This window comes from Tenebrio molitor, chromosome 5 (assembly GCF_963966145.1).
Source record: "Tenebrio molitor chromosome 5, icTenMoli1.1, whole genome shotgun sequence".
Taxonomy (NCBI): Eukaryota; Metazoa; Arthropoda; class Insecta; order Coleoptera; family Tenebrionidae; genus Tenebrio; species Tenebrio molitor.
In genome coordinates, this window is record NC_091050.1 from 305,895 (window position 1) to 317,664 (window position 11,770).

At 39.9% G+C, this 11,770-nt stretch overlaps 1 protein-coding gene across 1 annotated transcript; it reads left to right on the plus strand.

Annotated features, from left to right (window-relative positions):
* Positions 1-8,093: 8,093 nt before the first annotated feature.
* On the plus strand, positions 8,094-11,078 carry vvl (ventral veins lacking). Its single transcript, XM_069047336.1, has one exon. The coding sequence runs from the start codon at positions 8,316-8,318 to the stop codon at positions 9,537-9,539; it is 1,224 nt and encodes a 407-aa protein (XP_068903437.1). The 5' UTR covers positions 8,094-8,315; the 3' UTR covers positions 9,540-11,078.
* The last annotated feature ends 692 nt before the right edge of the window (positions 11,079-11,770 follow it).

Here is an 11,770-nt window from a genome sequence, read left to right on the forward strand (position 1 = left end):
GAGAAAATTCTCAAATTCTGACAGTGTCGAACAAAAAACAGTTTTATTACAAGTACACTTCTGTTCACTGAAAAAGCATACACTTACATTTTGGTTGTGTAAATCAGATTTACCATTACCTGATGTCACTGTCATTGTCAGTGGCAGGTAATTGAAATAATTCGATTTCAGTCAGTAAAAGTGTACTTAATGGCCCCTCTAATGTTACTGTTATCAATATTATAGGTATTATTCTTTATTTTCAAGGTTTATTGTTGATCTGGTATAATCAAAATTCGTTTGTAAATTCTTACCTAATAACATAATATGGATAAACATGGAAACAAATATCAAGTAAATTTACACAACCAAAAAATCGCAAACAGAAGTGTACACTGTTGTGCAGAAAAATCGCGTACACTTCAAAAATCAAGCAATCAAGTTTTCGAGTATTTTGTGCTTTGTAAATGTGAATTTTGACATTATGTTTGTAAATAGGTTATAAACTGTCAGGGAGATTGTCACATTGTACGGGGTGATCAATAAGGACTGTTTAAGTTGGTAACACTGAATCGTATTTTAAATCGTATAACAGAAGTAACTTCCGGTTGTTGGTGGCTTGTCGTTGTTAATGCTATACCTATATCAGATATTTGTCAAATAAACCAACAAAACATATCCAGTTACAGTGTTATAAATAAAAATTTTCTTAATTGTATTGCCAACTTAAACAGTCCTTCTTGATCACCCGGTATTAGAAAAATGAAACAGTTGTTTGACACTGACAAATAAAAAGTCAGAACTAATCTAGACCGTTTTAACACAGCGAAAAATAGGTGTCCGCGATTTTTCTGCACAGCAGTGTACATTTTAACGATCAGGAATTACAATAATTCTACGTAATGTCATAATCGTTTTATTGTTAGGTAGGTAACAATATCTTTACGACTATAATTATTATTTCTTTGTGAAATCTCCTACCGTTTGTGTAATAACATTTCAAATAAGTATAGGTGACTCAAGTTGCAAAAAACCACTTGTCATTTGCAACAGTATTTTTTCAATATTTTTAAACCAAATAAAGGCACAAAAGGACCAGAAAATCATAGTCTGGATTGAATATTTTCCATATAAGTACAGTTTTAAAGTAATTTCAAGTGACTAATCCCATAAAACTGCTGTTGCAAATGCAAAATTGTTTTTTGCAACTTGAGTGAACCTTAGCTCCATAAACAGAGTAAGGATCTCTCACAAAATATCCAAGTAAAATTCTTGACATGCATACTACGTTACTACTACTGATACCTTTCTGTTATTTTACATATCCTACAACTAACAGTACATACATTTATTAAGCAACGCTAAATTATACTCGTAACTATTAATATCTCTTTTATAGGATATTTTTGTAACTATTGGGTGATTCAAAATGATTGTGGATAAGTATGGCAACTATGTACGAAAATTTATGTGGCAACTGTGTGAATGGGGTAGAGTTGACATTTGTATGACATTTCATAAGCATGCATTTGATTTTTTTTTATACCATTGCACATTGATTTGACAATTTTCAAAATTGCGCGACTATGAACTGTCAAAGAAATGTCAACTCTGTCCTATCCACACAGTTGCCACATAAATTTTTCTACATAGTTGCCATACTTATTCACAATCATTTTGAATCAACCAATATGTTGTCTCTTTGTAAAATAAGTAAGTTGTGTTGCCAAAATTCTCCTTATAAGTGATCTTTCGCGTAAAATGATCACATTTTATATAAACTATAAACTTGTCATCGCTCGTATTGACAAATTGTAGATAAAGACAACAATTTCATCATTCAAAATTTAATGATCGCAATAGTACCTATTTTCATTGTGGTTAGCCACAGTTTGCAAGCTAACAGTTGACAGTTACGACCAACCTACGAGTATATTTTACTCAAAATTGAGCAAACCAGTGACAAAATAATTTTTTGGCATAAGAAGCGTGATTATTAAAATTTTTCAAACCACGTTGGTTAGACTAGAATTTAAAGAATTGTTTTATATGCTGATATCATTCATATTATTTTTAACGATATGCTTGCGGTTGCGTAATACATAAAAACATATAGTAGTTCATGAATTCATTCCAATTATTTATTAGTTGTGTTAATAACTTAATTATTATTGTGTTTCTAATAATTAATCAGGTCAATATATTGAAGTTTTGTGTAAAATAACATAATTACATAACATTTTTGATTTACAATGCAAAAATTTCCGATAATAATGCGGAATCTGGAAAAGTGCCCCGAATGCTTGCGGCGTTTCCACGTTGAATGGCAAGGGAAATCCTCTCAAAAAGGAATTTCTTTGATTTTGAATCGCCTGATTCCGCGATAAGTCGGTTTCCTATGACATTAATGAAATCGATGGTTTTTTTGCACCAAGGGCCTAAGGTTTCAAAGGCTAAACCTTTAAATATGTAGTTTGACGAAATAATTGAACTACACTCACCGGTACAAAAAACGACTCATTATGATTTCTTAAATAAATGATCTTGAAATTATATTTGTGCTTATTTTTCTTTATTATAGTTAAATTGGGATATTTTCAATGATCGGGAGTGCTATGGTCACCATGGCAACCGAATTGTTTTGTTTAAATAAATAATTAGAAAATTTGCGTTTTTCCACGGTGTGTTTTTGTCGGTTGATTTACGTGTTAAAAGATTTAATGTGACAATACGAGATACTAATTTAAAATGCTGTTCAAATTTTGGCAATTTTTCATAACATCAAATTTTTTGTGGAAAATTACTTTTATTTTTTTTTCATTAAAATTTTATTTGCTGTGTTTAATGTTTTGTTTGTCGGATATTCTTTGGCAAAGAATAACTTAAATAGCACCTACCAATACAACATGATACCAAAAAAAAATTCTAAGACAATGAATTACTTAAAATTCAAAGTGAGTCGCGAAGTGAGTCGTTTTTTGTGCCGGTCAGTGTATATTTGCTGTTTGCGTTTGCAAACAATTACTTTTGGTTTAATGACATGAGTGCTGTTCAAAACAGATACCTATTAAGTTATTAAATGTCCAACATAACGTAAGTTTTCGCATTCATTTTAATTGACTGATGCCACTTTTAAAATTTTATTTTGTCTTATGTAGTTTGCCACTAATTATTTCGATCAACTCGTAAATCAAACATTAGTCACACATTTCTTAAACTAGTTCTTAATTAACTGTTCCATTACTTTACGTTTTCATAAAACGTAATCGAATTTCAATTTTCAAAAAAAAAAACGAATCTAAGTTACAAGTGTCGTTTACAATACATCCACTACATCTTTTAGACGTACGGCGTACCGTACTTAACGTTTTCATGTCGATTTTCATAGATAATCATGTAAATCGTGAAACTTTCATTTTGCGGATTAATCAATATGGCCTACCGTAAATCACATTTTAGACAACATAAAACGGAGCATTAATAATATTTTTATTATACCTGAATCATAATCCCTGTTTTTGACACTAAAATGCGTGCGAAAAAGGGCCTTTAAAACACTAAACCTTTAAGGGTAACAACAAATTCACCTACATTTTGAACAATGATAAATAGACATCTATAGAAAATTTATAATAGCAACGAAACAACAACAATTGACCATTTCTATATCAACGATTAATGACACAGATTACTTCGGAAAAGGTATTTCAATTTACTTTTTTTGTTATAATTTTCAGATTGTAGTGCAGGTATAATAAAAATAGCGTATGATACACGTTTATAAGGGCCTTTAAAGCACTTGCGACGTTAAAAGCACTCCGCTACGTGTCGTGCATGCTTTAAAGAGCTTCCTTATAAACTTGTATCATAATATACTATTTTCTCGGTTTGCTTTATTACAATTTTACGAGTTTCTAAAACACATTGGTTAAACTTAGCTTTAATGAACTGTTTCATACATTGAGCTTTTATATGTAGAACGTAAATAATAATAATTTAAAATAACGTGATAATTATTATTCTTAACGATGTTTTTACGACTACGTAAATTTCTTGATGGAAGATGATGCGTGTCTCCTTTTTCATTTTTTTTTTTTTAATTTCTTTCTTAATAAGTTCTCCAGTATACAGAGCGATCAAATTATTTTGTAATCGAGTTATGCATGAATCCGAAATCGTATGTCGTTACTTGAACTCCACGCTCTAATAAACACAGCTTGAAGCACAGGTTAGACTCGACATATCAATCGCAAAGACATACGGATTCAAATCCATGGATGACTCGATTACAAATTAATTTGATCGTTCGATATTTATAGATATACAAATAATTTTACTAAGTATTATTATTATACTTGAACACATTCCTCCGATGCAAATCATCACACACACATATTTCTCAACGTCAACATTTCGCCACGCTTGTGTATTTTTAAATTATTGCAAACAACATTTTCGACTCCATTTTACCGCTAACGGTTGCGGTGAACACGTAAATAAGACTTTACCGCCATGACTTACAGGAAACATTTTCATTTTAGATTGTTACTGTTCCCATCAGTATCCGAAACATGTTTTAATAATTCATAACAACACATTTTTTCTAAACTGTCCTCTTCTTATTTTACGTTTAACGGTTACATTCCACCTGTAGGACATTAGACTTCAGTCAACGTGAACCGACGCATAAACAATATCATTTTTTGGTCTTCCTTACGATAATAATTATTACAAGATTCTAACACGTTCAATAAACTATCCTTTAATTAACTGTTTTATACGCTAGGTTTTTACGACGGTGACGACAATAAATTAACAATTAAAGTAGTGTTATAATTGCTACTCACTACACCACAATAGGTATCTCATTTCTCAGTGAAGGGTAAAATATGTCCCACCTGCTCGTAGATTATTATTTTATTTATTTTTTGTTATTTGGAAATTAATTTCATTAATGGCAAAATCAACCACAAAAATATGTACTTCAATTAATTTATGCGACTGTTTATGCTACCGGGCAATACGTCCGCTAAAGTTTAATATAAATATACATATACTTACATAGGTATTCTTGTTTTATAGAAGGCAGAGTAGCGTCGCGTACCTAAGTGTTAAACTGATTGTCGTAAGTCGATTTTTTCACTAAGTTACAGGTGTTTCGGTATATGAGTGTAATTAGGCACATTAGTGAAACGTAACGGTAATATTTGTCATGCTAATTTAAGATTTTGAAGACTTAATCAAGCCCGGTTTACAATTTTACAGGTGCGACTTATAAATTAATTATCTACCATTTGCATGACAGGGTGAATCAAGCTTTATTTAGCTACTTTTTTCCAGTGTTGATTAATTAAGGTGAGCCTATTAAATTATTTGCTTTAATTATGTCGATCTAGAATAGCGATTGCATCTAACAGAAAAGTAAGTATTTTCCCGCGTCCAGTTTATGACATTTAATTAGCCAAACGTATCATTAAACGTGTCTAATTCCATTGGGCCAAATTGCAATGCATATCGGTTTAAGGACGATTCAATAAAAATTTTGTAAACGCACCTGCACCATCGCCCCGAGTCAGAGATAAGAGTCGCATCTGCAATTTGCATAATCCATAAATGCCGGCATTACCGTTTTACGGTTACGATCTATTTGTAAATGCATCTTTAATTTTAGGAAGTGCGATCCCGACGCGATGTGTGCGTCTTATTGCGGCAATTATGAGCCGCAAGCAAATAAATACAGACGCGTTTACGGTTACGACCGCTCGATATAAACGGGCCTTAAGAGACTCTTTTGCTCTTGCAAATCATAACGCAGTTAAAATAAACATATCTGTGTGAAACGTCACTTCACGCTCTTCCAGCAATTTGCGAAGGCCGTGTGAAAATCGTGAGGATCTACCTGTACCAAGGACGTCCAACAGGACTTGTTTAAACAAGACTCGCCGATCATAAACGTTTCACCTCCTATGTAGGCATATTTTGTCTAATTCGTTCGCCGCCTGCAATAAAGGCGCATCATTGTTACCTGGAGGAGGGTGTCGGGGGCGGCTCCCAGTTCCTGTAATAAAAACCGTCATCCTCGAAGAGCACCTGAACGACACCTGGACCAGTCGATCCGAGCTCTGTACCAGCCGAATCCCGCGTAATAACGCACCCCCCTTCGATCGGCGAGTACGTGTGACCCCAACCCTCGACGCACCCCTTATCTCCTCTCATCTGCGCGCTCTATGCGACGAAGAATAGACAGATAACCTTTCTAAACTGATTTGTCTGTTTCAATAGCGTCCCGACTGCATTGTTCTTTTTCTGCGATTTTTTTTCTCTTGCTTTGTACCAGACTCGACGAAGTAACGCCGGAAAATAAACGCAACGAGCGCAATTACTTTACACGACCAGGTAAATGGGTGACTTTCGGAATTTACCCGCCTGGGGTGGATGTCAGGTAGACGTGGCCACCTCTGTTGTGACAGCGGCGTCAAGCGGGGTGGCTCGGGGCTAATTCTCTGCAAGATATTGAGCCGATTGTCGGAAACGCAAACACCGCAGCCGAAGTTTAATTCCAAGTAAATACGGAAAAATAATGTACCTACAGGAATTAGCCGTGGGGCTGTCCCATTTCCGCCAGGAATTCCCTTTGGAATTCTCACAAAGATACAAAAAAATAAACGATGGACACAGCTTGATTCATTTCAGAATACTCTGAAAGTCTACAAAGCCAAAAACAAAAAATTATTCATTTTATTTTATCTTTATTTGTAGCCCTCATCGCCAAAATTTCTTTTAAATAGGTACATGCATAATTAATTACCTATTTTGTTTAAAGCAAATTGGCGAGAATAAGAGACAATTTTTAAATTTTTGCGGTTTTTCTGTTTAAACAATTATGAACAATTTTCTAGAAACGGAAATAATTTAGTGAAAGTGTTGTTGTAGGTGTGTACCTATCCGCAGGTATTAGATATTCATTTGCTGTCTGATAAATAAAACAATCACATTTTTAAGCGAAATAAAATTTGTAATGTAAAGTTCAAGTTGCAAAATATTTGAGAAGTGACATTTGTTGTCGTGTTAACATTCTCAGTTCATGTTAACAAGAAACATCAATTACGGGAATAAATAAACTCGACCAATGAAAGTTTCAAAGGTGCAATTTTCGTTTTAACATTGAGGAATTTAAAGAACAGTGATGGTCTAGACTTGGTGTCTCATGAAAAAAAACGTTGAAAAAAAAACAAAAGAAATTGAAAGAATAATATCAATTTTGGTCAGTCAATTGCAGGAAATGCGGTATAAAAAAATGATAATGAATGCGCGTGCTTGTTTATTGGGATATTTTTTTTATAGTTTATGTGACCGCAAAATGAGACATTTCTTTTAAAGAGCGGTTTGGAAGTTGCGGCGTGAATATTTGGGACCGAATTATGCCGGTATCAACCACATCCCGAATGAAATCCTTCAGGTTCCGCAAATCAGAGTGGAGTTTTTGGAACAATTAGGAGAAGCTTACCTCATCAGGTGGTCGTCGGTGACGCACCCCGTCTAGAAAGAGGGTGCGAGACGCGCGCGGGCCGATATTATAAATCTACCCCGGTCTCGCAACGTTTCGGACAGCATACATATGTATAAGGTGCAACTGCTAATGCCCCATTGTATTGCAAATTCCATGTTAATTTCGCTGTGGCACAAGCCAACTATGATTTGTGTACGCAACAGGTGACTTTTGACGTGGAAATTATGTTTTTGGTGCGTTCAGTGAAAAAATGCGTGCGAGAGGGAGCCCGAGGAGCGTCATATCGGGGCCGAGACGTTCGATTTTTGTGTGAAATGTGCGATTTTCGTGTCTGTTGGTCAATAGCGTTCCGTCGCGTCCGGCAGCGTATGTGAGTCGTGTACGGTCTGTTGCCTAGCTACCGTGTCCTGCCGAGTGTAAACATTTCCCCTCCAAGGTGGGGGAAAGTCGAAGGGCGGTGTCTCGGGGCCGCGGGCCAGTGGCGGCAGCGGTTGGGGTGACGTCATGCGACGGCGACGAGTGAGACGCCACCAATGGCGCGCGCACCGCTACTTCGGGCCAAGGAGGGGCGGTCGTAGTGGGGGGTGGTCGCGGCGGCGACGACTACAGAGTCTGTCCTGTGTCAGCAGTAGAAGCAGAGTCGCCGTGCGGTATGCATAACGCATGAGAGCTGACCATTAGACAGTTTTTTGGTTGCTGGCATAAATGACAGTCCGCGGTTGGCGGCGGCGATAACGGCCGTGATCTAGTGCGTGTCGATAACAGTGGCAAAGTGTACGAACACGAAGACAGTGTGGACTCGGCGGTTGGGCGGCCCTTGCAGGGCATGGCGGCCACGACGTACCTGCCGGCGAGTAGTGCGGTAAGTGCGGACCTGGACGGCACCGTCGTCGGAATGAACATCGTCGGAGGATACCACGCGAGCGCGTCGCCGCGGTCGGCGGCCGACGCCAACGAGATGAAATACCTGCCTCAGCATCACCACCACCATCACAACCATCACATGGCGAGCTCGCCGTCGCCCGGCGGGCACGCGGCGGTGTCCTTGTCGGCGGCCAACCCCTGGGTGAGCCTGCAGCCGGGCGCCGACCCGTGGGCCGCCTCCATGGCCGGGATGCACCACGCGCACCACCACCCCCATCAGGACGTGAAGCCCCTGTCGCAGCAGGCGGACATGATGCACCATCGCCAGCAGCAGCAGCAGAGCATGGGCTCGCCGCACGCCTGGCACGCACCCGTCTCCTCGGCTCACTACAACCCCGGGGGCGCCGGCTCGCCCCTGCAGCAGTACCACGCCGCCATGAACGGGATGCTGGCCCACCACCAGGCCGCCCCTCAGCTGCACCACCCATTACACCGCGACATGCAGAGCCCGCACCACCCCCAACACTCGGACCGCGACGTCAGCGGCGGCGAAGACGAGACGCCCACGAGCGACGACCTGGAGGCCTTCGCCAAGCAGTTCAAGCAGCGACGGATCAAGCTCGGCTTCACGCAGGCTGACGTCGGCCTCGCGCTCGGCACCCTTTACGGCAACGTCTTCTCCCAGACGACGATCTGCAGGTTCGAGGCGCTTCAGTTGAGCTTCAAGAACATGTGCAAGCTGAAGCCGCTCCTCCAGAAGTGGCTCGAGGAGGCGGACTCTACGACGGGCTCGCCGACCTCCATCGACAAGATCGCCGCCCAGGGCCGGAAGAGGAAAAAGCGCACCAGCATAGAGGTGTCAGTGAAGGGCGCCCTCGAGCAGCACTTCCACAAGCAGCCCAAGCCCTCGGCCCAGGAGATATCCTCGCTGGCCGACAGCTTGCAGCTCGAAAAGGAGGTTGTGCGAGTGTGGTTCTGCAATCGGCGGCAGAAGGAAAAGCGGATGACGCCGCCGAACACGCTCGGGGGCGAGATGATGGAGGGCATGCCCCCCGGCAGCCACATGCACCCCAGCTACGGCCACCACCCGGACATGCACGGCTCCCCCATGGGCCAGCACTCGCACTCCCACAGTCCCCCTATGTTGTCTCCCCAAGGCATGGGCCACCAGTTGACGGCGCACTAGCATCCAGCCCACTGGGCCTCCCTGTTGCACCACAGCGATAACGGCTAGTGATCGTACTGTCGTAGAACGCCGCCCCCATCATACTACGGTGTGTCTGAATGATAACGTCGGCCGACGGCGCGTGACTGTTCCGTTTCATTATCAACGCTACCTCAAAAGGATCCGTGTTAACTCCTGCCGTCGCGGAGGTCCTAGTGGACTGTCTCATTCACAACATGAACTAGTTTGTATTGTCCTTATCACTGATTTTCTGTTGTTTACAACGCCGTGCAGTGCGAGTGAGTACCTTGTCATCGTCGTAGACTGGACATCCTCCTGTATATTACCTGTAAATAAGAAGAGTGATACGCGTCAATCGACGCGAGTGTAATATAATAATAGGCGAATGCTGCTAATTTTACGTTTTGTAAATAAGAAGAATCGACTACTGTTGGGAGCAGTAGCAAAGTCGTGATTTATACTTAAAAATATACACCGGGACGGTTGACGATAAAACAATTTACAATGTAAGTTTATAATGTATAGAATGTCGTATATATTTAAAGAATATAAAGTTGTTCTTATGTTGTTTATTAAAGTTTTTTGGTTAGTGTCGTGCGATCCAGTTGACAAACAAACTCTCTCCTTGACTTTTATTTTTGGATAAAAACACACAAATCGGAACCGTACTCTTGTCTCTTTGGTCATAGATTCATGTGTACATATTTATTATTATAATTATAATTAATTATATATCGTTGTACGGTGTGACTAAATTAAATCGAATAATGTTTTTAAAATAGCCCTCTCTGCTGTATTATTTCAATCGTACCCTCGTTTCGCCGCTTCATCGCTCATCGTTCATTTCTAGTCAGTGATTTCGCTAACAAAAATTACATATTATGATTTGAAACGACGAAAGAAAAGTTGTGTGTGGTGCGACGGATCATCATCATCTCATGCATAGACCTCTCTCGGTGAGTCCCTTTGTTTCTCTTTGTTTCTCCGCTTCCATCAAACGCTCTCCTCGAGAGGACCCACGCACGATGCGTGTGCAGACGATTTTGACATTTGACCGGAGACACGGCGATCACCTTCTTTGAGTCCCATGCCAAGCACTTTATCAAATATTTCCCAGAGACATGTGACAAACACGGCCCATAAATATGCTAAATTATATGACAGTGCTGTGTGTTAATCAACGAAATTTCTGCTATGTAGAAACACGTTCAGTTATACGATCTCGAAACCTGTTTAAGCAGTTATTTGGGAAAAAATGACCATCCAAAACGACCATTATTAGTTGGGCCGATGGCTAATGGGCATAAATTTCATCAAAGACCATTTAATAACGCGATCCCGTAGAGTTCATTTACAAATTGGCTCGACGGTTCCTCCGGACTCTGTTCGTTCTCGTTTTTCGAAAGCAAACTGTGTATAAAATGTTTTTGTAAAAATCTCAAAATGTTTACTGTACTATAGAGAGAGGATATTTGTGTATATTGTATTTTTATCAATGTCCAAAAATAAAAATCAATAAAATTAGACACTGTTTATAAATTGCTTTTTTATTTTGTTTTGTCCGACACCTCGGCACGATCATGCCGCCCTTATGGAGACGACGTCCAGATTTCGATCAATTATCCGACCCACATGCCTCAAAAACCATCACGAATTACGTTAATTGGATCATGTCGCTTTTACCACCGTCACTCGCGGCAGCGGTGTCAGATGGCGCCCCCGTACCTGCAATAACGCACTAAGCCCACCCCCAAGGTAAGTGAATTCTTGCAGGGTCAATAGGTTCCATTGTTCACGCCGATCATTGTATTTTAATGTTGACGCAAGAGTCGCTCCTGAAATCTCATGCTGAACTAAATTCATTTAAAAATCGACCGTTCCTGCATTAATTATAATTCATTTAAATAATTTAACGTCAATCAGAGCCTCGGCCGGTGGCCACTCGACTCGATGCGATTGTTCGGGGTGGTTTTTGTGCGGCAAGGGCGAGGGAAAAATCGAACGATTTGCATAATTGTGTGTACGGTTTGGGAGTGAAACGTTTTCAGGATCTTTGTCTGTTTTGTTGTTTGCTCGAGAAATTAGCGAGTTTAAGGAAACTGTTCGATGTTGTCATTGTTAAATTTAATAAGTAAATGTTAGAGCAAACAGAGGACATGTGCGTCTTGGACAACACGAGAGGCGAAATATTTTCTGATCGACCAGATTTGGGGACCTTCGAAATCACATTC

Coding starts and splice junctions, on each gene's coding strand:
- vvl (XM_069047336.1), top strand. CDS start 8,316: ATGGCGGCCACGACGTACCTGCCGGCGAGTAGTGCGGTAAGTGCGGAC.